The sequence below is a fragment of the Eschscholzia californica genome, unplaced genomic scaffold (genome assembly GCF_041429995.1).
Source record: "Eschscholzia californica isolate CP2 unplaced genomic scaffold, dmEscCali1.0.p SCAF_5, whole genome shotgun sequence".
Lineage (NCBI taxonomy): Eukaryota > Viridiplantae > Streptophyta > Magnoliopsida > Ranunculales > Papaveraceae > Eschscholzia > Eschscholzia californica.
In genome coordinates this window covers 16616548-16642237 of record NW_028238472.1, presented here as the reverse complement: position 1 = coordinate 16642237, position 25690 = coordinate 16616548, and the positions used below count along the sequence as shown (strand labels likewise).

The 25690-nt window shown below is 37.1% G+C and overlaps 2 protein-coding genes across 4 annotated transcripts; both read left to right on the top strand.

Annotated features, from left to right (window-relative positions):
- Positions 1-1325: 1325 nt before the first annotated feature.
- On the top strand, positions 1326-2402 carry LOC147537487 (uncharacterized). Its single transcript, XM_086642786.1, has 2 exons — positions 1326-1434; positions 1717-2402. The coding sequence occupies exons 1-2, from the start codon at positions 1326-1328 to the stop codon at positions 2400-2402; spliced, it is 795 nt and encodes a 264-aa protein (XP_086498912.1).
- An 8908-nt stretch (positions 2403-11310) lies between these two features.
- Positions 11311-25458, top strand: LOC147537486 (uncharacterized). 3 transcript variants are annotated; one of them, XM_086643311.1, is made up of 18 exons: positions 11311-11918; positions 12606-12664; positions 12779-12910; positions 13184-13324; positions 16259-16315; positions 17566-17660; positions 18010-18142; positions 19036-19215; positions 19526-19719; positions 19887-19953; positions 20081-20214; positions 21041-21107; positions 21805-21867; positions 21969-22213; positions 22293-22422; positions 22656-22748; positions 23312-23515; positions 24940-25458. In XM_086643311.1, exons 1-18 carry the CDS (start codon positions 11501-11503, stop codon positions 25207-25209), a joined length of 2682 nt encoding a protein of 893 aa, XP_086499437.1. In that variant the 5' UTR covers positions 11311-11500; the 3' UTR covers positions 25210-25458. The 3 variants fall into 3 exon arrangements, 2 of the variants coding, with proteins under 2 accessions (XP_086499437.1, XP_086499438.1); XR_015225940.1 differs by having other exon boundaries at positions 11316-11918; positions 12775-12910; positions 23312-23814; positions 24270-25458; XM_086643312.1 differs by having other exon boundaries at positions 11316-11918; positions 12775-12910.
- Positions 25459-25690: the final 232 nt, after the last annotated feature.

The window sequence follows — 25690 nt, the reverse complement described above, 5'->3', positions numbered from 1 at the left end:
AAATTCTGGCCAATCATTTTAAAAGTACGCTTAATGACATCATCTCTCCTTATCAAGTTGCCTATGTTCCTGGGCGGCAAATAACGGACAACATTATCATCAGTCAGGAGATGTCCCATTTCTTCAAAACCAAAAACGGGTCTAAAAGTTATTTTGGTCTGAAACTGGACATGTCCAAAGCCTTTGACCGTGTGGAATGGTCCTTCTTAGAGAGTATTATGGCTCAATTGGGCTACTCGGACCATTGGATCAAACTTATCCACATTTGCATCTCTACTTCCTCGATGTCTGTGCTGATCAATGGTCGTCCTGGACCTTCCTTCAACGTCTCTAGGGGTCTTCGTCAAGGGGACCCCCTTTCTCCTTTCCTTTTTACTCTTGCTATGGAAGGCCTTAGTAGACTGTTAGACTCCACTCATAGCCCCCATAACTTCATAGGATTTCCTATTCCCAACTCGGATATTACCATCAACCACCTTCTTTTCGCGGATGACTGTATCATCTTTGGTCAAAATTCCCTTGAGAATATTGACAATCTCAAACAAATCCTGGCTTCTTTTTCCGCAGCCTCCGGTCAAATTATCAACTACAGCAAATCCACCATTTTCTTCTCCAAGAATACCCACCCAAAATTCAAACGTATTATCATTCGCAGCTTGAAAGTGCACCAATCGTCGTCCCAGGATAAATACCTTGGCACCCACCTCTTCATCGGAGCCAACAAGAAACAAGCTTTCTCGTCCATTCTGGATCAGATCCAGAACCAACTCTCTAAGTGGCATTCGAACTTTCTCTCGCAAGCTGGCCGCTCTATTGTGCTTTCCACAATAGTTGCGGCTGTTCCCCGATACCAAATACAGTGTTTTGCCATTCCTAAAGGCATTAGCAATCGCATTGAGACCATTCAAAGGTCTTTTTGGTGGGGAAAATTTCACACTATCAACTGGACTGCCATCTGTCGTCCCCAGAAACTTGGAGGTCTCGGTCTCAGACTTCCCGCCTTGGATAACGAAGCATTCCTAAGCAAAATGATTTGGAGAGTGCTTCAGAATCCGGAGGCCCCTTGGGCCAAGATTCTTAAGGCGAAATACTACCCCAAAGCGGATATACCTTCCCCGGCTAAATCCAACCACTTCTGGCTTTGGAAATCTCTTTCTAAACGCTATAAACAGGTTAACAGCCTTATCTTTTGGGATGTGAACAAAGGTACGAATATCAATATTTGGCATGATTACTGGATCCCTAATCATACCCCGCCTATAGTTAATGAGAACAACTGCCCTCTCGAAAGAGTGGCGCAGCTTATTACAAACAGTACGTGGAATATGAATCTTCTTAAAATCTACTTTAACAGTGATTTATGCAGGGCTATCAGCAGTATAAATTTACAGAGTGATAAAGGCGATTCTATGAAATGGTCTTTAACTAAAACAGGTAAATTTACCATGAAATCTATGTATTACCATCTGCGAACTAATAACCATGATTATAGTACTCCAACCTGGCACTTTATTTGGAATATACCTACGATCCCGAGGATAAAACTATTCCTATGGAAATGTTGTACTAACTGCCTCCCTGTGCGGAGCAAAATTGGTAAATATATTGATAATACCATACAATGTGTGTTTTGTGATGACGAAGAAACTATGACCCATGTTCTTCTTAACTGTGCATTTTCTCGTACTATCTGGCTCCATTTTGGTATCTTTTCAGGCACAATCAGTAACATTCAAGATTGGATTCTGGAATGGCTAAATTTAGAACCTAAGCAAGCAGCTCTCCAGGCAAAAATCCTTTGGTTCATCTGGAAAGCTCGATGTGATAAATGTTTCTCTAAGCTAGAACAAAACCCCATGCAGACAATCATGAAAATTCAGGGATCGGTTACTAATATCATACACAAACAAAAGAATGCTAATTTGGATGCAGGTTGGACCCCTCCGACTAGGCCTTTTATTAAGTGCAATGTGGACGCCTCCTTCTCTTCTCTAGCAGACCCGGCAGGTATTGGTTGTATCTTTCAGGATGATCAAGCGGAATTTATCATAGCAAGGGCAGACACTATCAGAGGCCAAACAACGGAAGAGTGCGAGTGTCAAGCTATTCTACATGCTATCAGGTGGGCTGACAATCTGAAGATCTCTCACTTGCACATTGAAAGCGATAACCTAAACCTTGTCCGATATCTCCAACAAAAAGGATCGTCCATAGACTGGCAGCCAGAGAAACTCATAGACGACATCAACCGTCTTCGACCAGGATTTGATGAAATAGTATTCACCCACATCACGCGACAGCACAATCAAATGGCGGATAAACTAGCAAAATGGGGAAAGCGGAATCTTCGAATGCGCATTTGGACTTCCGTTCGTGAGCTTAATGCTGACCTTGTTCCTTAGAGTTTCTTTGTTTTCCTTCAACAAAAAAAAAAGTTACGCAAAATGTCAAGATAGTTTTTTTTCGTTTTTTCCAACCAGTTGATGTTACTGTCATATTTTTAGTTCGAATTCTACCTTTTCTGTATGTTAGTTAGATTCTCAGGTCATTTGACTCGTCAGATCAAATGACACCCGATCAAATAAAGTAGTATTTCTAGTGCTCTTGATTGGTCCTCAAGTTTGTCCCATTTGGCTCTTTAAACCAGTTGTCCCATCGAACCACCTTGTTATGTTGTTCTACTTGTGTTACTCTATGTTCTCATTTGGCCCCTCTCATTTAATGTTCCCAGATTGAACAAGGAGGTCAAGTGGGAACAACTAATTTAGAGAGCCAAATGAGTTGATGTGCTAACTGGCATACGAGAGGGTAGAATTGGAATGAAAATGATGACGGTGACAGCATATGGACGGAAAAAATGAAAAAGGAGGCATCTCGGCATTTCATGTAACTTAGGGGGTCACTCAAGAAGTTGGACATACTTTAGGGGGCTATCGAAAAATAATATTTTTTTTTCTTTTTTCTTGCAAAATACAATACGAATAGACTTGAGCCATATTTCAAAATTTTAATTTTATATCTGATTTCTACATTTAATTCGTCTTCATTACAAAACTGTTTTCTAATGTCCAATTAGAGTAACCCCTTATCACATGTTTGGTTCAATCATGCAAAAATGAGCAAAATAGTTTTGTCATATATTTTTTCTCCTCTCATTTATATATTCTTTCTTCATCATCTTCTTATCTCTCTCTCATTCATTTCTTTTTCAAACTTAAAACATTAAAATGAACATAGAGAGAAACTTGTTGAAGGGGGGACACCCTCTTCACTTATGAAAGAGCTCGCTTCATTGAAGAAGAACTAAAGTCTTTTATAACTAACTATTAAAGATTGCGTCGTTCGTGTAGATTGTAACTCTTATTTAGCAAATAAAAGAAGTATTTTTTATACATTTTATATTTTCCTACATATTTTTTTGGTTGACTCCCTTCAGTCTCGAGATATGACCAAATTGCCTATTTGGCATCCTACATTAGACTAATTTCAGTTTGGTCCATTTTTAATATTCTTGGCTGTTAAGTCACTTTTATTTATCCAAATCTAACTTTCGTATTTTTTCTTTACGAACACTCGATCTATCACCTGATGTGACAAAAAAAAAAGATATAGACTAATCTAGATTTTGAGTACATGTATCCATATTCTTCCACATTGAGAAAGATGACGGAAATGTCCTCCGACCAAGATAACAATGTGCTCAATTTGTCGAATAGGACAAATGATGGAGAAAGTCATCATGCCCGGTCGATTTATGGATTGTAAAGTTTAGCTATAAACAGGGCGGAGCCATGATTTGATTTTGTACTTGGTTAGCTTAAAATTCCTATAAAGGAAACTTATACTTACGATAATATTCGCAAAAACTAACATACAGAGACAATTTTTGGTGTCAAATTAAGATTTTGCATCATAATTGTCACAAACCACATATATCTTAATTACCGAAAGGACACTACTTGTTTATAAGTTGCTATTACAATCTCGTTGGATGGAGCAAAGGAATTTTAACACAGTTTCTTATTTATGTAACACCAACACAACTTTGAGCACTAAAGCAAGAAACGAAGAATAAAATAATTATTACATATTATTCTTGACAAATTTCCTTTTGAAGAGGAAATGACAACATTTTCCTCATAGACATTATGTCAAACACTTTAAGTGCATCTGATAACTTCACAAAACCTTAGAAAGCTTAAGAGTAGAGGAAAAAAGGTATGTAATCTTATTGACGTGCTACTCATAACACTTGAACATAGTGAAGTGTAACATTTGATTGGAAATATAATAGTAAAATATTGTTCAAAGATAACCAATTTGAACACCAAAAAACTAAAATCAGTAACATTTCTTTTAACAAAAAAAATGCAGGAGGTGAAGATTAGCTCAAACAACAACAACATGAGATCATGGAGGCTGATAAGGGAGAAGTCTTGAGGGAATCAAGACTAAAGACCCATGGATTGGACGATTTGTTCATTCGTTCTTCTTCTTCTTCGTTTTTGTTCAAGCCCCCATTGAGTTTTTTGGTCGAGTTATAAAAGAAGTGCAAAAATTATTGAATTACCCTTATTGTTTAACCAATTTTACGAAATTTACCTCTAGCTACAGCCAGGGGTAGTATCCTCTGAGCTCTGCCCATGGCTATAACCAAATACGATCGTCGAATCACTTGGATGATTCGTGGCCAACTTCGATCGGATCCTACAACGGATTATACCAAAGAGTGTTGACTCGATCAAAGAGATGGGGGTAATTCTGTAAGTGAGTAGCCCAGTTTCGTGTTGGTGTAATTTTATCGCAATGCTAGATCCAACATCGTTGTGAAGATAACAAATGGTTGGGGGGGTTGAAAAAATCCAAATATTAATGGCTTCACGAAGTACCCTAGGCATCAAAAGAAACTATTAAAGCTTGAACATTGACATTAAACAGGAAAATCACTTGATTATTTTAATAAGTAAATGTATTAATTGTTCTAGTGGTTCCTCAAGTAGAATATAACCATTCTTTGGTTTGTTTGGATCAACACCATCCAAATGATTACCTCTCAAGAAGCACTTCGCTTTCGCTCAACCTTTCACCCTACTCCTCAAATTCTTGAAAGTACTTTTTACACTCAAACATCACATTCCAATGATAGTAATCGTCGACCACCACCAGTTTCACGTGATCGTTGACCACCTCCTCGGACTCGGTCTCCTTCCCGTCCGAACTGTGGGGAGCCTATTGTTTCTCGACACCAGCCACCATTTTCTTGTCAATGGTGTGGTCGGGCTGGTCACACCGCAGATCTTTGTTATGACTTAGTGGGTTGTCCACCTCGTGAGCAAACTCGAGATCAGAATCGTACACAAAATCAGCCTCTTGCACCTGGTTTGCGAACTGTTCGACTATCTGCTCCCACCCATCATGTTAAGCTAGTTGAGACTCACCAAGATGAAGACATTGTTGCTGCTTTGACTGCTTTGATTGTTTCGGACCCGACCGACTCGACTTGGTATTCCGATAGTGGCGTTTCTGCTCACATAACCTCCACTTCTGGTATGTTTTCTTCCCTTCGTCCTTATCATGGGTTAGGTAATGTTCAGATTGGTGATGGTCACCCCTCCCAATCACTCACAAAGGCACTTTCTCTATCCCCACAAATAAGGGTCCTCTTTCGTTACCCAATTCTCTTTTAGTTCCGTTACCTACCAAAAATTTACTTTCAATCAGTCGTTTAACTGATGATTTGGATTGCTTTGTCCTCTTTTCTAGAACTGGTTTTGTCCTCTTTCAGGTGAACGGAAAGATACCGGGAACCGGTAGTAGATACGGGAACTTATGCGTTTTGGATGCTTCCTCTTATTCCTCATTATTTACCTCCACTACCATTTCTCTTAAAGCACCTCAGGATATTTGGCACTTAAGATTAAGACATGTTTCGTCTAGGGTTTTAGGATCTCTACAAAAACAATGTTTTATTCAGTTCTCTTCTAGTAATTCGTTAGTGACTTGTACTCCATGTAATATGAGTAAAAGCCACAAACTTGCTTTTCCTTCAAATAATAAAAGAGCTTCCGCTACCTTAGAACTTATTCATATCGATGTATGGGGTCCATCCCTATATTCTAATAAATTTAAGTATTATGTTATTTTTGTGGATGATTATAGTCATTTTTGTTGGTTCTGCCCTCTTCGTCTCGAATCAGATTTTTACTCTGTCTTTACGACCTTTAAGTCGTTTATAGAAAATCAGTTCCAAACCACTATCAAATCCCTTCAGTTAGATGGTGGAACCGAATTTCAGAGCTCTCAATTTTTGGATATTTTAAACAAATCTGGTATATCTCGACGACTATTGGACACCCCGGTTCAGCCTATTAGTCCCCCGGTACCTCTTCGTCATCACCAACTACCACCTGACCATGAGACCACTTCCCCGATGTCTGCAACCTCCTCTTCATCATCGCCTAACCATCCACCCAACCCTCCATCCCCAACCACTCAAGGCCCTTTACGTCCTTAACCGGTCTCGTCCCCTATTGAGTCGGCCTCGTTTTTCGATCCATGTTAATGTTGTCACGGTCAGAAGAAATGTCAACACAGGAGTCCACTCGACCTAATCCTCGTCAACGGTTCAGAATGCTTTCACAACTATATGATGAAAGCTTTCCTATTACCGACTTCACTTATCTATCTGTAAAGGTTGGGTCTCGGTATCCATTGCTTAGACGGGGCCCTGATACATTTGGCGAGCAAGATTCATTGTTTTATGATGCACTGTCTGTGATTCATGATCCTCGTGGGTTTAAGGTCGCATTTATGTCTCCTCATTAGCAACGAGCCATGGAACAAGAAACGGATGCCCTCAGAAAGCAAGACACTTGGAGGTTGGTACCTCGCAGCAGTAATATGAATGTGGTGGGTTCTAAGTGGATATACCGAACAAAGTTAACATCTGATGGTTTTATTGACATGTATAAGGCACGTTTAGCGGCTCAAGGTTTCAATCAAAAGCCCGGTCTCGATTTTGATGAAACCGTTAGCCCGGTAGTTGAACCAACCACGATTCATGTTATACTTCTTTGGCAGTCTCACATGATTGGGTTATGTTTCAGTTAGATGTCAAGAATATGTTTCTTCATGGTGACCTCCAGGAGAAAGTTTATTTGGCTTAGTCGCCTGGTTTTATGAATCCTCACCAGCCTTCTTTGTTTGTCGTTTACAGAAAGCGTTATATGGCCTTAAACAAGCCCCTTGTGTTTGGTATGATCGGTTCAGTAAGATCCTGTTTAGCATTGGTTTCACTGCTAGCAAATCTGATACTTTTTTTATTTATTTTATCTACTGACAAGGGATATGTTTATCTCTTATTGTATGTTGATGATATCATCTTAACTGGTAAGAACTTTTTGGTTATTAACTCTATTATTTCCTGGTTGGACTCTGATTTGATATGAAGAATATGGGGCCTCTTTATTATTTTCTTGGTATTGAGGCAACTAGAAATGAAAAAACACTTCTTCTTATACAGTTTAAGTATGCATCTGATGTTCTTCAGTATCCAAACATGGAGGGGGGTCAAACCATCACCGACCCCTATGGTGCCTGGTCAACACCTCTCGGCAGATAATGTGAGGTTTGGAGACCCTACGCTATACCGAAAAATCGTGGGGTCTTTGCAATATTTAACACTAACTCGTCCGGATCTTGCATATTCTGTTAATGTAGCATGTCAATTTATGCACTCTCTTACTCAAGAACATTTTCATCTTGTTAAACAAATCTTGCGATATATTAATGGAACAATTCATTTAGGGCTTCAAATTCATAAAGAACTGGTGAACACATCTCTTCTTGCCTACTTTGATGCAGACTTGGTTGGTTGTCCAAACACTAGACGTTCTACAACAGGTTATTCTATATTCTTGGGTTTTATTTAATTGCGTGGAGTGCGAATAAGCAACCTGCGGTATCTCGCTCCAGCACTGAGGCTGAATATAGAGTTGTTGCTACTTGGACGGCAGATCTTACTTGAGTAGGGTTTGTGTTGAAGGAACTTGGTATTCATCTATCTGAACCTGCCAATATATTTTGTAGACAACAAAAGGACCATCCTTATGACTGTTAATCCTGTCTTCCATGGGCGCTCTCAGCATATTTCATTAGATTACCACTTTGTTAGAGAAAAGGTGGCTGATGGGTCACTTCTTATTAAGTTTGTTTCATCACAATCTCAACATGCAGATATCTTAATGAAGAGTCTTTCCTCTTGGCGTTTCTTGGAGTTGTTTCCCAAATTGAATATGCGTTTAACCACTCCGCTCAATTTGAGGGAGGATAACAACGGTGAACCTAATGACCCGACGAAATAGGTGGAGCCAGGTTAACTTGATCCTCAAGTCTCAAGATTAAGTCATATATTCTCTTCCCTTTTTCATATTTATTCCTTCTATATTTTCACGTATCAAATATGTCAACTAATTATCTCTTTTGTAAAAACACTCAATATAAATATATGTGAAGGGTTTGGTAGTATAACCACCCAAAGTTTTACCATTCTCATTGTTCTTTATTGGTTTCTATCAAGGTGGTTGGGGCAAGTTACCACAAAGAGGTGTGTAAGATTCAAAATGGAGTAAGCGGGTTGTCACAAGCTTTTTGTTTTTATGCTTCTTCATTTATAATCTTCTTATGTACTTTGTTATGCAACTCTTATTATATGAGTAAGTTATAACGTTTCAACAAAAACTACTAGAAAATAAAAGAGAGGTAAAGAAATTAAGACAGACAAACAAAGATAGAAAAGTGAAAAGAAAAAGAAAATATCGAATACAAAATCGGAAAACAAAGGTTAAGCGTATCATTTTTCAATTAAGCGGTTAAATAGGGAGCGAAAGTTAAGATTTGCTTAATATATGGGGCCAAACGAAATATGATGTCTTATTCCGTGCGACCTTTAGTTATATCTTGGGTTGTGCTTTGGAACACACTATTCACTTTCTCGAGAATTCTCTTTCCACACACAATTACGAAAAAAACGGAAGACTTCCCTTTTCTAAAAGAGGTGTGGTGGTCGCAGGGCCGTGTGGTGGACAGTGCGGGCAGGGCTCCCGCACTGGGCCCCCACCACATGGCCCAACTTTTTTAGTTGTTTTACAAACTATGTAAGCAGGTTTGAATGTCAAAGGTCAAATAAGCTATTAGAACACATAAATGTGGCGATATTTATTTCTGAATGGAGTGATGCCCTACTTTCCTTTACGTATTATATTTTTTCTCTCTCTACTTTTCTTTTTGTTCATCAATCAATTCATTATCTTTTTTTACTTTCTATAATTACATACAAGTATAAAAGCATATTACTTCTTCTTCTCCCCTTTCTTTATGACACACAATTTCTTTCTGTAAAGAATAGATTTCTTACTAATTTGAAAATATGTTAGTAGGTAAGGGTTTCAGTAAGTAAACTTTTTCTTTTTTTATAAATTGTGAGTGCAATAATTTCTTTCAGTATTCTATATACTAGTCTTCTTCCACATTTCTAAGTTGTAGAAGATTATTGCTGGCCCGCTATTGATCAGTCCATTAATATCTCTTTGTTTTTAGTTTATTTCTCTTAAATCTTTAAAAGTAGGTTCCTAGTCAAGATTGATTACGAATTTTTAACTGATGATTTCGCTTTAAAATATAAAAAGATAAAAAAATTTCAAGCGAAATTTTTTTGCTTCAAATGTTTTTTTCAAATACATAATGATTTGATAAATAAACAATTTATAATTCTTTTATGGTAAAATTATTTTGGATTTGTTTGTTATTTTGCTTAAAAAATTTTACATTTTGATTATATAAAGGGCCCAATAAAAATTTTACAATTTGATTATATAAAGGGCCTTCAACATCTCAGACACGGCCCTGGGCGGTCGAGACGAAAATAGTGGTGGAGCGGGAAAATGAACATAGAGATAGTAAATAATAACATGTTAATTTTTGGGCCTCCCCCTTTAAACCTAATTAGGTCAAAATAGGGGTGTACTCGAGTCGAGCCGAGCCCAGTAATAAGATGTTCAAGCTCGGTTCGTGTATTTGACTGTCGAGCTCGAGCTCGTTCGAGTAATTGTCCAATTGTTCAAGCTCGGTTCGTATAAGTTTGAAAGAGCTCGAGCTCGCATTCTTTTAAGCTCGTTTATCAAAATACTTCAAATGAAAACTTTCTAAACTATCGAAATACTTCAATGATCATTTGTCACATACAATAATAATGATTAATGATTCATATTCCGATAATTTTTTAATGTTTTATATTTCATGTACAAGTTTACATACTAATACGTAATTGTGTACTACATACAATATTATAAGAGTATGTTAAACGAGTTGTTCACGAGTAGCTCGTGATACACTAAAGAATGATCAAGCTCGACTCGTTTACATAAACGAGCATGATTTTGGTCTCGTGTTAAGCTCGTGCTCGTTAATATTCGAGTCGAGCACGAGCAATAGTCGAGCCGAGCTCGAGTAGCTCGTTAAGAGCTCGACTCGTGTACACCTCTAGGTCAAATTGGCCAGTGTTTTGGGGAAAGAAGCAAAGTTTCCGGGGTAATAAGTTTTGGGTGGAAACAAATTTTTTTGTTTCTTCCAAACATCACTTTTTCAAATTTTTTTTTTCTTCTCTTCTCATCTCAACTAGAACTCCAGCAAACTCCACCGGATTCCGACAACTTCCACCATGATTGCCGACGATCATCATCAAGAGACGTCTCTCTTCTTTCTTCTCTCTCTTTTCTTCTCTCTCTTTCGTCTTATCCTCTTTCCCTCTCTGATCATCACACGAACTTTCCGGCGAAGGGGATCTCCCTTCGACGGAAACTCGTTTGGATCTGGTTCTTCCAGATCTAGACGAAGAAACAACACCTTCGTCTGGAAGACGAAGGAACATCACCTTCGTCTGAACCAGACGAAGGAACAGTACCTTCGTCTGGAAGACGAAGGAACAACACCTTCGTCTGGTTCCAGACGAAAGGTTCTGGCGAAGGGTTTTCCCTTCGCCGGAACTGTTACAAAAAAAAACAGGGAGAGGGGAAGAGAGAAAGAGAGAGAGGCAATTAGAGGAGAAAGAGAGAAGAGAAAGAAGAAATTTTTCTGGCCGGCACCTTCAATTCCGGCGACATGAGGGGGAGTGTTTGGTTTGAGTTTTTTTTATTTTTTACCATATTCCCCGGAAATTTTTCCGGTTTCCCCAACCAAAGTTTCATTGCCCCATAGCATGGCCGGAACTTTTTTTTTTTTGTTTTTTTTTTTTACCGTTATGATTGATTAAAAGTAACGAGGAGGCTTTGGCTTATCGACAAGCATTTGAGACCACCCACACATTTGGCGTGGAAGTAGAAACAAGAAATAATTTTGTTGAATCACTTTCTCAACAGAACTCAAAATCATAATTATTCCTTCCTCGATCAATAATGTGATCATCAAACACCACCATTAAAGAATCATCACCCATATCATAATTATGCCTCATCCACTTTCAGTGGAATTAGGGCATCAAAATTCCATCAACATGTTACTCTTTCGTCAAAACATCCCTAAATTCAAACTCCTTAATCGAAGAAACCCTCAATCTTTCTCTCTTCATCACCATCATAATCATCATCTTAGATCGAATTATTCAAACAAAACCTACTCTTATCGTTATTATACTCATCTTATAATTGGTCCAAAATTCACGATTTCTTCATCTTTGAATCCATTATTTACATCTGGTAATGTTATCGCTGCTGCGGCGGCAACTGCTACTGGTTCTTCAGTTGTTCATGGGGCAGTTACGTCGGCTCTTGCTCATGTTGCGGTTACTGCTGTCGCGATTGCTTCTGGAGCTTGTCTTTCTACTAAAGTTGATTTCTTGTGGCCTAGATTGGAGGAGCAACCAGGTATCTGTTACTTCTTTAATTTTCTTAATTGTGGGATTATCTGTTTCTTATGTGCAAGATTTACTAACCCTGATCACTTTTATTACTAGCAATAGTTTCGATGAGGTTTTTGAACTAGAAATGAAATGGAAGTTAATTGCACTAGTACATTAAGTTATAGCTGGGACGCGAAAATCGTTAAACTAAATAATATTGTAATTAGTAATTTTGCATTTAGAAGCAAGTCTAATCACGTAATAGTGTCTATACAATGACAAGGAAAATCAAGAACCATCGATTTGTGGTGGTCAATAATAGGCAAATAAATGAAGTGTTCGTGGGTAGGCAAAATCGTCGATTTCCACCATTATGTTTTCGTCCGACTAGGCCTTGTTTTGTTCATGGCAAACACACAACTTTCACACAATTGGAAAATTCTGCGATTACCAGTCCTTTTTTCGGGAAAGACAAGATGTAAAGTACGTTGTGCCAGAAAAGGTAAAAGAAAAGGGTAGCACCAAAGTGCAAGCCACAACAGTTTACTGGATAAAAGAGAGGGGGATAGTGGGTTATTATGTATATACATGTCTTAGTAGTTAGTACTAAGTAGTAACGAAAATAGACTAGCCAGCTTCTGACTGGCTTCCAGTAGAATTACATCTTTTTTTCCTTTTAGTACGTGTTAATTCAAGTGGTCATGTACTGCAGATGCTCTCATATTGGACGGAGTAGACGTAACTGGATATCCAATTTTCTTGGATGCAAAGGTTTAATATTTCCCCTTTGTATCAGTTTCAAAAAAAAAACAAGTATTTCCCCTTCGTATCGTGAGTTAGAATTATTACTTGCTGCTACTTAGACTATATTCTACGTGAAGGCAGGTGCAAAACGCTATTGCATTTGCAAGGAAAGCTCACCACGGTCAGTTAAGGAAAACAGGAGATGCTTATCTAACTCACTGTATTCACACAGGGAGAATCTTAGCAGCTTTGATCCCTTCAAATGGAAATCGGGTATCAATTCCATCTTCATTTTCTAGAATTCAAGCATATATTATTCCCTGCCGTAAATTCAATGTTGTTTCTCTACTAGAGCAACTAAGTTCCTTTTCTTTGAGATGTACCCCTTCAGTGTACCTGACGGCCTCGTTGACCTTTTGAAAAGAATAGTTCAACCAATAGCAATTGGACATTAAGTCTCGTGTGATGATGTCTTGACTTCTTGAGCTCAAAGCTATATTTAGTTTCTAGGACGTCTCTCTATTGACACCAGCATTTCTGCTGCAGGCAATAAATACAGTTGCTGCTGGGATTCTTCACGATGTGATTGATGATACATGTGAGAGTCTACAAAGTATAGAAGACGAATTTGGTCTTGACGTAGCAAAGTTGGTTGCTGGTGTATCCAAGCTCAGCTATATAAATCAGGTACACCTTGATTCTTGATTATATTAATAGTAGCATTAGGAGGATACCTATTTCGGTTTTAAAATTGAACGGCAAACAGAACTATCCGTGCAACTATCTAGATATGAAGGCCTCTGGCTTCCTGTGCTTTTGGATATATAGGACTATAGGAGTTATTGTATCTTCATGTCAATGTGATAACATTTATTTATTTTGGTTTGAATGACAATGGGCAATGAACATGACAAGTACCGAGTGTATGCAACGGCTATGATATATTGCTTGCAAAAGACTAAGATTAAACTAAACTAAGTTAAGTTTAATTTAACAACTAGAAAGCATGCTAAAAGGCATAAAACGTTAATAAATCTATATAACTACCCACATAGTTTTTTTTGCCATGTTGAAATGTGACAATCATAAATCTATGTTGTTGAATTATTTTAGGTAAATCTTAACCTTTCTTTTTAAAAAGACGTTAGAAGATAAAAGTTTAAAAGTCAAATAACTACCCACCTCTTATAAATTCTCACACAATTTTTTTTCCCTCTCCCTCTCTCTCTCATCCCTCTCTCTCTTCAAACTGCTTAAAACCTATCATTTGGGCCATGTTTGGCGCGCGGGAATGGAATGTGATTCCCAGGAATCACATTAATGTAGTTTGATGTTTGGTTTGACCAGGAATGGGAATTCGATTCCTGTCATATTCCTAACTAGGTGTTTGGTTCGTACAGGAATATGAATGTAAATTCTTGTAAAAGTTCACTTGTACCCTTAATTAAACTACATAAATTACACATCAACTTTGTTATATTATTATTTATTCAAATTCGTAGATATAAAATAGTAACACGTTACACGAAAGGACTAGTATTTAAGATTTACTTTAAATAAATAAAGGTCTTAATAAAAATTAATCTAAAATAAAATTTTGTTCATAAATCTAAATAAAAATTAATCCAAAATAAAATTCTATCCATAAACTAAATCACTGACAATTTATTTTGTTGCATCTAATTTAATAACATGCACTGATAATTAAAAAAAATAACTACAAGCCAAAAAAGGAAGAGGACTATACAGACACTTAGCAATAATCAGAAAAAGAAGAGAGTTATTTTCATGAATTAAAGAAGAGATTGGTGGGAGATGATCTTGCCTAGTGGGGTGATTGGAATCAAATAAAAAATTAGATGTAGGTTTGACTAAACACCAAAAAAACTACATAGGTAACCATTGCCATATGCATGCTTGTCATGAAAAAAAAATACAAAGGAAAAAAGATGAAGTTATGATACCAGCCATTAAACAGTGAGGCCATGTACTTGATATGGAATTGATTATTATAACAATCAAGTCAAACCAATTAAAACTGCTTGATATGAAATGGAAACTAGGGCGATGTAACTTATGACGCCACCACCCACTACACACTAATGATTATCCCATCCAATCAATTCCATTCCCACCACCAAATTTTTTGGATTTGACCATACTTTGAATAGTTTCTCAGTACTTTATATCTAGGTGGAAGTAGGCAACTACTATTTACATGATTGATATGAAAAAAACTAGAAGGAGAGGGATATAGAACTTACCTTTAGAGCTTTGACCGGAAGAGAGAGAGACGGAGAGAACTGGTGTGGTGTTATGTGTGTGTTTAAAACCCTAGTTTACTCCTGATTTTATATCACACTGTAATTGGTAATTCAATCTTTTGTGAAGGACATATTTGTCAATAAATATTAATACATGTGATTTTGGGGGAATGGGAATCACAAACCCACCTCTCCCTGGGTTTGCTATTACCCCTTTTGAGGGAATCACATTCCCCGGGGAATAGGATTCCCATGCCATTCCCGCAAGCCAAACAATGATCTGGAGTGTGATTCCCGGGAATCACATTCCATTCCCACACGCCAAACATGGCCTCAAAGTTTTGCACCAACTTCCCTCTTTCTCTCTCTCTCTATTTTACTCTTGTATTCTAACTTTCTCTTTCTATTTGACTCTTATATTCTAACTTTCTCTCTCTATTTTTCTCATATATTCGCCACTTTCCCTTTTTTCCCCACTACTGTAGAGCATCTGTTAACTCTTATCTTTTTTATTAGTATTTTGTTCAATAGTATCTTCTTAATTTCTCAATGAGAAAAGATCTCCTATATTAAAAAACACTTACGATATTACCATTATTCCACAATAATATATGTATATATATGAATATCCGCCTAAATCCGACTAGTCTCGATTTAATTGCGCCTAGTAGCTAGTCCCCAGTCAACCAACTAGTCCTTATCTCCTATTTTTTGAGCTTAGAGTTTGAGACAAGGTTCTGGTGGCTTTGTCTTAAAATACTGAAACTTCAGTGGAGACACTAGACTTCAATGAAGGCTCACTAGCAGTCACAAAGACGAAGATGAAGGGATGCGTAAAAGATGGTAGAGTAACATTTGAAGGATCCCACACATAACACGTTTAAGTAAATGCTGCAATGGTTCGTTACTTATCAAGAGTAAAGGCAAAGCGTAGGAAAGGGGCATTCTGTGGCTAGACATCATAGGCATCAATTTCACGGGTTAAAGAGATGGTTGCTAGAAGAAGGAACCTTAAAAACTGTGTAGAAACCTTAGTAGAAACTCTTTCAACCATTATATTGGTTATTGGCAGCTTTATATTGTCACGGATTTGTCCCTTTATGGGTTGTGGCCTTTATATAATGGTTCTTGATATCTTTATACTTTCATGATTTTTTTTTGACAACGGCCGAAAATGATTATGGCCTCTGCCGAACTTGAAAATTTCTAATGGATTTATTTCACACGCTTTCGTTTACTGTGGTTAGTTTGACTAGTTTGATGTCCTATAAATGTTCAATTTATTTATGCATTTATTGATTGCACAACTGGTCAAATGAAATTCTTTTTCCAAAGTTCTTAACTACATTTTATGCAGCTATTGCGAAGGCGACGCAGGAACAACTTAAATCAGGATACATTAGGTCCTAAAGAGGTAAATTATCTGTCATATTATTGATAAAAATTTATCTCGTGCTTACAAAATGAAGTTATTTTCTTCTCCAATTTCTACATTAACATATGTCGGTTACCAATGATTATTAGTGAAAACACAACATGGATGGTGACCGAGGTATTGGTATTTGACATTGTTAAGGTATCTAATAATGGAAAAAAGAAAGCCAAATTGAGGATATGGTTGTACTTGTATTTTCTTGTCTTAGTTTGCCCTCCTTTTTTTACTTACGATTTTTATTTTAACTTTTGGATTAACCTTTGTTTGTTATTAGCTTGGAGTGTTTTTTATTGTCCTGAGACAAATGTGCGCAAGTAGTCATCTACATACAAGATGTGTCATATATATACAAAATCTCATACTATACAGTAGATCCACTAAAAGATTTGTGTATCCAAAGGTTTACCAGAATTTCTCACTACATATCAGATCGACCGACTACACGACATGTGTCATGTACACTCAAAATCTCATACTGCGCTCTCTAAAATGACTGTGTAACCGCAGTAGTATTTGAATTTATGATATTTGACTCTGCAAAACTGTAGCGGAGTTATTATTACATATCTTTTTGTGATCCTCCTCGGAAGTATATAGTGCAGTATGTTTGTATCTAGAAGTGAAGTATCATCTGAGTAGTTAGATACACAAAGATGCATGTATCAGCTATTTGGGAGTTCCTGATAGCATTTGGTTTTTAGGAATTTTACGCTAGACCGGGTTGCTATTTTTGTAAACTGTAAGCCCTTTCTAGTTGGCTGGTGTCTTTGTGGTCTTTCTTGGGCCCCTTCTTGTAAAGCACTTACAGTATATACATTAGTTCTCTTCTTTAGAAAAAGAAAGAAAGAAGAAATTGGAACCTGTAAGGAGTAAGAAAGTTTCTAGAGTGAGGGTGGCTGGAGTCTTCCAATTGCATGATTCTCTTGACTATGTAACTTATATTGGAGTTTATGTTTAAAGACATACCAAATGTACATTATTACTCCTTCGCGATTAATGCCAAAACATGTCAGAAAGTTTATGCTTTCATTCTGATTAAGCTGATTAAATTATTTAGTTGAGATGAGAAATCTTGCATCTAACCATTGAATTTATCTACATAATCTGTATGCCAAATTATTGCTATTTCATGAAATCAAAATATACTTTAACCTTGGAAGGATAACCATAGTAAATCTAGCCTGTAAAAAATCTTTGTGGATCTCATAGGTTCTCCAACCTTTTTTCAGGCAAACAACCTCCGAGTGATGCTCTTAGGCATGATTGATGATCCTCGAGTGGTTCTTATCAAGCTTGCTGACCGTCTGCACAACATGAGAACCATGTATTTCTCTAGACCTATTTTTGTATTTGTTTAATTAACATTCTTGTTTTGATTCAAGAATGCTTATGCTACTCTGCGCATGTCTGTTTCTAGTGCAAGGTACTTTTGTGTTTCTCATTTACCCTTGATTCTCACTGCTTCTGTTTCTCTATCCTATTTCATTTTTTAGTGATTATGAATTTATGATGCAACTTTACTCAAATACGTGTGACAGCTAATGCTGAATTTGGAATATTTAGAGTATAGACTGTTGAATGCTATATTTATGTTTGGATACTGTTGTTTTTCCCGACTGAAGTTCATATCAGTCGTTATCCCATGATTCACTCTTCCAGTTTCTTCTTTCCAGTCATGCTCTTTCACCACAAAAAGCCCAAGCTGTAGCAGAGGAAACATTAGCTGTATGGTGCTCACTTGCTTCAAGATTGGGTGTCTGGGCTTTAAAGGCTGAACTTGAAGATCTGTGCTTTGCTGTTCTCCAGGTCAGTTCATTATTTCTCACAAATAGACTCTGATGTGTGTTCAAATTAGTAGTTCCAAATTCTGATTGTTTAATAGTTGTACAAGAACCTTTCAGTTTGTCTCTAATTCTGACCTTCTGTCAGTAGTTCTTTTGAAACACGTAGGTGTGTTTTGTTTTTTCGAAACTTTGAATGAATTTTATTAAATAAGAACGGGTTATAATGGAGTCTAAAGGGCCTAAACTGTTACAATAGTTAGGTGTGGTTTGGCAAGTAAAAGTAAAAGTTAGTCTACTTCTAATAGAATTCCTTTTGCTTTAATAAAGTTATTTAGTTAGTTGGGTTATACTTTTCTAATTCTAAACTTAACTAAGTTAACTTTAAATTAAAAAAAAATGTGAACTTTAAAATAAAGTCTAATTTCAACTTAATTGAAGTTGGGGGTTTTTGCGCTACCAAAATAACTATTTTACTTTTCTAATTATATAAGTCAAAAAAAATACTTATTTTGTGTTGTCAAATGACACCTTTGGTCGCAACAAGATTGATGGTTGTCTTTGAACAAAATCTTAGGCAGCGGAAGTAGTGGATCGACTGATTCACTTTTGAGGACTCACACACTTATACATTTTCTGTACTCTGTACTGTTGGTTAGAGAACTTAGTTCATCAATGTTATAAAATGGAAAGAAGGTGTCAGTGTGTCACCCTCTCCACATAATGATACGTCCTTGCTTTCTTCATTTCCGTTACTATCCGTTGGAATAAGAAGTGAGATGCTAATATTATTGCTATGTTATTGTTTTTCAGAAAAATTGCTATGTAGTTGTAGCTCATTATACTTGGGTGCTAATATTAACGTTATGGTCCTCGCAGTATTAACTAAAGAGCTTGTATGCCTTGACAATTTCACAGCCTCAAACATTTCGTCAAATGCGAGCTGAGCTTTCTACAATGTGGAAGCCTAGTAATAAACCGAGGACTTTGAGGAGAATTTTGGCAAAAGCCAGTTTGGCTGAACCCCTGCATAAAAGTATAATAGTTCCTGACAATGAAGTGTCTCTGGGAAGTGAAGAGGATGAGGCAAATATGAAGGTTAGAAAATTTCCTTTCATAGAATTATTATGTGAAAGTGAACATGTATATGTATATATGTATTTCTATGTTACATTTTTTACTCGACTTTTACCTTTTGAAAATACCATATATTTTTCGCAAACCCGGACCACATGCTGCAAGTGAGATGAGAAGGCTCATTCCTGTAGTGATATGATCTCCCACTAAAGGTTTCTCTAGTTGGAAATTTCATGAATGGAACTGACATTTAAAATTATCTGTGGCAATGTTTCGTTGAACTTAGAGATATAGAAAAGCTTACTTCTTTTCAAACCATTTTTCTTCTCAGGAACTTTTGGAAGCTGTACTACCATTTGATTTATTAGCTGATCGAGCAAAGCGAACCAAATTTCTCAATAATGACCCAAAACATTTGAGCAGTTCTCAGTTAAAACCTAAGGTTGTAGCTGACACTAGCGTTGCTTTAGCATCTTTAGCAGTTTGTGAGGAAGCACTTGAGCGTGAGTTACTGATATCCACTTCGTAAGTAAATAACATTCCTTTCTTTTTTCGATAGGAAAAATGCAGAAATAAAATTGCAAGCCCTGTTTATTTGTTATTTTTCCTTATTTCTGTGTTTTTTGTCTTTACGTCTATTTGTTTGACACCATGCCTCCCACATTGAATTCTTTTTTGTGCTTATCTTGCAGTTATGTTCCAGGGATGGAAGTAACTTTATCTAGCCGTCTGAAAAGCTTGTATAGCATCTATTGCAAGGTATGCCCGAGTAACTGCTTCCCTCTAAGTGAGTGCTATGAAAGAGCCTTGCCAATTTCTTCGTGAACATATCTTCTATGAAGTGCTTCAAAACTTTATTCTTTATTTGCTGCAACTTTTTCTACAGATGAAACGTAAAGATGTTGACATAAAGAACATTTATGATGCACGAGCATTGAGAGTCATTGTTGGGGATAAGAACGGAAGACTACAAGGACCTGCAGTGAAGTGTTGTTACAGTCTTCTTGACATTGTGCACCGGTAAAACTTCTTCGTGCCTACTTAGGCACAACATTTTAGTTTTTGACATTCATATAAAAATCTTGAGTTGAGGTAGTATGTGCCAATTGATATAACAATTAGCTCATATACATGATTTCACGCGAATTTTTTGATATTAGTGGGGAACAATAACTCAAGTTTCAGTTGGTGTTTTGTGCCAACCAATGCTATGTGAAGTATTTAATTCATTTTCCATGATAATATTGTTAATTCGAATCCATCCAATAAGTCCTCTGCCCGGTAGGTGCATCTGTCCTTCACCTGTAAATTGAAGCCTTAATAGCTCGTCTCACCCTGTCTTCTGTCGTACTCTCCTCTATCGAGATTGTGAAGATTTGAGTCCTCTAGCTCTTGAGCTCCAAACCCCATAAAACCTCTTGAAATATTTCGAATCCATCCAATAAGTCCTCTGCCCGGTAGGTGCATCTGTCCTTCACCTGTAAATTGAAGCCTTAATAGCTCGTCTCACCCTGTCTTCTGTCGTACTCTCCTCTATCGAGATTGTGAAGATTTGAGTCCTCTAGCTCTTGAGCTCCAAACCCCATAAAACCTCTTGAAATATTTCGAATCCATCCAATAAGTCCTCTGCCCGGTAGGTGCATCTGTCCTTCACCTGTAAATTGAAGCCTTAATAGCTCGTCTCACCCTGTCTTCTGTCGTACTCTCCTCTATCGAGATTGTGAAGATTTGAGTCCTCTAGCTCTTGAGCTCCAAACCCCATAAAACCTCTTGAAATATTTCTCAGACGTTCAATACATCTCTAGTGAGTAAAAAAATAACAAGTTGTCATTATGATCACCTGTAGGCTCTGGACTCCAATTGATGGTGAGTTTGATGATTACATTGTAAATCCGAAGCTTAGTGGCTATCAGGTGATTATCCTCTTACTATGATTCAATTGTGAACTGATCTGATTGCTGAACTGTTGTAAAAAAGTAAATGGAAACTGTAGAATGTCTTGCTATCGCTAAAACAGCTATTTAATATAAGATGAATATTTTGTTGAAGTTATAAAATGTCCAATTTGTCTATTTTCCTTCTATTTCTCACAGTTGTCTGCATAGCATTCGTTTTTCGTGGTGTCTTTTCAGATTGTAAAATGTGTCTGAACTCTGAACCCTCAAAAGGTCGTAGTGTACTAGTGTTTCATTAAATGATTACATTGTAAATCCGAAGCTTAGTGGCTATCAGGTGATTATCCTCTTACTATGATTCAATTGTGAACTGATCTGATTGCTGAACTGTTGTAAAAAAGTAAATGGAAACTGTAGAATGTCTTGCTATCGCTAAAACAGCTATTTAATATAAGATGAATATTTTGTTGAAGTTATAAAATGTCCAATTTGTCTATTTTCCTTCTATTTCTCACAGTTGTCTGCATAGCATTCGTTTTTCGTGGTGTCTTTTCAGATTGTAAAATGTGTCTGAACTCTGAACCCTCAAAAGGTCGTAGTGTACTAGTGTTTCATTAAATAAGCCACGGAACCCATGTTAAATTTTGAAACACGTTACACTCTTTAATGTACACGCATTCGAACGAGGGAAATCATAATCTCTTCCAAATTGCAGTCTCTCCACACGGCAGTACAAGGTCCTGATAACGCACCTTTGGAGGTGCAAATAAGAACACAGGTGCCATACTTTCCAGTTTTATGAAATTCTTTGAAATCAATTTCATTTCTTGGTGCTAGAAGAGCAAACGCTAAGTTTTCAAGTTTGCCATATATTTGTAGACAATGCACGAGGATGCTGAATATGGGGTTGCAGCACATTGGCTTTATAAAGAAGCAGAGAACAAGGTGATACAACCAAGGGTTGTAAGTGACACCAAAATGAATCCATCCTTGTACCAGTCCAATGATTTGGAGGATGAAGCATCTGGAGAACATGATGAATTTCAGAAGTATAGATCTTTAAAAAAAGGGCATCCAGTTCTTAGAGTTGAAGGAAGTCACTTGCTTGCATCTGTTATTGTCAGGTGTGATAGTTCTCTAATTTTGTCAATGTTAGTAAGCTTTTAGTAGAATGCCAGGGTCTTGAAGTTTAAACTGTTGCAGTGTAGATAAGGGTGGAAGAGAGCTGCTGGTGGCTGTGAGCTTTGGATTGGGTGCTTCTGAGGCAGTAGCCGACAGGAGATCTTCCTCCCAGAGAAAGAGATGGGAAGCTTATGCAACTCTGTACAAAAAGGTTTGGATCTCCAAACTTTATCTTTCAATCATATTAGCCTGCTAACAAGTCTGTGTGACATTATTAAATTTGCTTCCAATTATTAAACTCTAAGGCTTCATTATTGTGTTCAATAAAGCCACTGGTGCAGCATGTATCGAGCAAGTGCTGCATTATATATAGAGAGAGAATGAATGATGTACAAAAAGAAGTACAAAGTATATTAAGAATTGCAGTTCTAATCGGTATTTCAGGTTTGTGATCGATGGTGGTTTGCTCCAGGACATGGAGACTGGTGTACCAACCTTGAAAAGTACATACTTTGTAAAGACGGAATATATCACAAGGTATGTCTGTTCATGTAGAATCTTGTTAGAGAAAACACATATAATGTATTTAAGTGAAATAACTCTCAGAAAATGTATATATGTCTCGTATTAGGGCGCACAAAGATTAAGAACCTTATACTTATGTATAAAGATCGTGTTTGAGATCGTCATCTCGTGTCGTTATCTAGTGAAGAAATATCCTAGATTAGAGGTATCTAAAAGGTTTAGTAAAAATGTGGTTTGTAGCACCCTGGGAACCTCTATGATCAAACTGGGAAATAGAATTGAAACTATCAACAAAAAATTAGCAGCGCTGAAGATTAAAGAACTCCAGCATTGAAGTTTGCAGAGCAGAAGATGAGTATAAAAGACGAAGTCCTCTAAATCACTATTTCGTTTACAGGGGGCTGTGCCCTTGATTCCCCGCCAACTAGCAACTAGGGTGGGAAATGGCATTTATATATCATGAATGTAAAATAAAAATGTAGTGACTGCTTTATTACGAGGTTATTAACATTATTATGGATTTTTTTTTTCCTATCATAGAAACATTCCCATTAATACTTGCCCACTACTTTCAGCAAGACCAATTTGAGCGAATGCGACCAACTTTCATCCAAGTAATTGATCTAACAGAGAGTGAGGAGCGGGAGTACTGGAAAGTTGTATCTGCTGTTTTTGCTGGTAAACTGGTTGCTTCTGTTCCATCGAACTCTAGCTACTCCGAGACACCAAGCTCCAATTCTCTTAGCTCCAGTCCTGTCGAGGCTAACATCAATAACAAGGTTGGTTATTATTGACTCGGGGACAGTTTATTCAATTCTTCAGTTCTTATTTTCATTGATCTTTTTCTGATAGAAAGAATTTAATAGCCTTTAGTAGCTCAAGAGAGATTTTGAGGTTAGGCTCATTGAACTGATAGTTTTTCTTTTCATATGTCAATTTGTAACTTTTCTTAGTAAAATTGACTAGTGAGTTTACACATTTCCTATAATAATAATAACTTACATTTATAAGCGCGTCTAACTTTCTAACACTAAATTTCAATCACATTTCCAGTTTCCACAGTTACATAACATTTATGGTGTGTTTGGTTGTAGGATTCCTAAGTAGGATTCCTATCAAAAGTGGAATTTGGTAGGAATCATGAATCCTTGGTCTGTTTGGCTACCAAGAATCCTAGGACTCTTGAATCCTAAGGATTCCTAATTCCAAAATTTGTATTGGACCAAAATCCCACCCTACCCCCTAGGATTTGCTAGGATTTTGGATTAATGAACCTAAATTTCAAACTTAAAATCAACAAAAAAATATTTCCTTCTACAAAATCATTATTTTTTTTCAAAATCATTATTTTTTTCAAAAATCATATTTTTTCTAAAGACGTTTAAAAATACTCAAATAATAATAAATCATAGGATTCTTAGTTGCCAAACAAGCCAAAAAATATTACTTGGATTCATGAATTCGTGGAATCATGAATCCCAAGGACTCATGAATCCGCGGATTCATGATTCCGCCATCCAAACACACCATTAGATCATTTCTTCCATGAGGTTGTAATTATTTCCACTCTAACCAAAAGTTTCCGGGAAATACTACGATTTCCAAGCAGGCCATAAGATATGTTGAAACGAAATTTAATGCCTTCTCCTCGAAGTAACTTTAAAACAGTCCTTGTTCATGACTTGCATTTTCTTTGTTTATCATTGCGTCCTTCTTCAGACAGTGATGCACTTATCTTTGAAACTGTGTTAACAAGCCAAGCAATGATAGCTTGGTTGGTGGGTCAAGTGGAGAAGAACATCAACTCGAGTTTTTGTCCCTTCTTGGCCATTGGAGGCTGTGCCCAAATGTTAACTTCAGCCCCCCCGATAGGCAAGGACGAAACTGTGATGCCAAAAGTGAAAAACAAGGTTGAACATAAACGGATACTATACATAATTTTATGTGCTACTTGTTATTTAGCCTTATCTATTGTAGTTAAGTGATTATGTTACTACTCGGTTGATTCCTATTTGGCCCTGATTTAATAACCCGTTCAGCTTTTTGGTTCTTATTTTTTACCAACTCTAATTCCCCCCCACCCCCCCCCCCCCCCCCCCCCCCCCCCCCCCGCAACTAATAGAATTGTGAGGGTTCAGTTACGCTAATTTTCTTCCAAACTTTACCGTTCGTTTTCTTTATCTAATATTGCTGGTCTTATCAGGTGAAGCTACTTAGGGCAATGCTGCAGTGGGAGGAGCAAGTTCAACATGAAGCCGGAATAAGAGAAGGAAGAAAGAGTAATAATGGTATTGGTGAAGTAGTCATCGTCTGCTGGCCTGAAGGTGACATTATGAGGATGAGAACTGGAACCACAGCTGCTGATATCGCAATGCGAGTAGGACTCGAGGGGAAATTGGTGCTTGTTAATGGTCAACTCGCTTTACCACACACTGAGCTGAAAGATGGTGATATTGTCGAAGTTAAAGACTGACAACATTCTTGACCAAGGTTTCTTTCAAATCAATCTGGATCTGAGCTGATCAATGTGGGGCTTAGCTTTTCATGTCCGTTCCATCAGCCTAATGTGGGTGATTTGTTAGTCAAGTTCTCAATCGTGTATCTATGATACGCCTTCAATGTCATTTTAACATGTATATCGGTTTTGTATATAAAAAAAATTATTAATTTTTGTAAAATCAATTGGCTTGTTTCATATATATTTCAGGAGGGTCCTTGGGTCTAGGTTTTTGTACATTTTTTAAACCTCCTTTTATAATCAATGGATGTGGTGAGTGACCATTTTGTCATTGGGCTGGATTTTTAGGGCTTTTAGCTTAGAAAATCTGAGAGTCAACTAAAGCAACTTGGCCCGGAAGCACCCCTTGACACAATTCATCTTGTTTGATTACGTGACACCAGAACCAACACTGGTCGGTCCACACTCAACACCACAGACTGGCAATATTGATTTT

Excerpts from the sequence above, each read along its gene's own strand:
- LOC147537487 (XM_086642786.1), top strand. The coding sequence starts at position 1,326 with ATGAATCTTCTTAAAATCTACTTTAACAGTGATTTATGCAGGGCTATC. Across the intron at positions 1,435-1,716 it reads ATGGTCTTTAACTAAAACAG|GCACAATCAGTAACATTCAA; the intron begins GTAAATTTACCA and ends GTATCTTTTCAG.
- LOC147537486 (XM_086643311.1), top strand. The coding sequence starts at position 11,501 with ATGCCTCATCCACTTTCAGTGGAATTAGGGCATCAAAATTCCATCAAC. Across the intron at positions 17,661-18,009 it reads CTGCACAACATGAGAACCAT|TCATGCTCTTTCACCACAAA; the intron begins GTATTTCTCTAG and ends TCTTCTTTCCAG. Across the intron at positions 20,215-21,040 it reads CTTCTTGACATTGTGCACCG|GCTCTGGACTCCAATTGATG; the intron begins GTAAAACTTCTT and ends GATCACCTGTAG.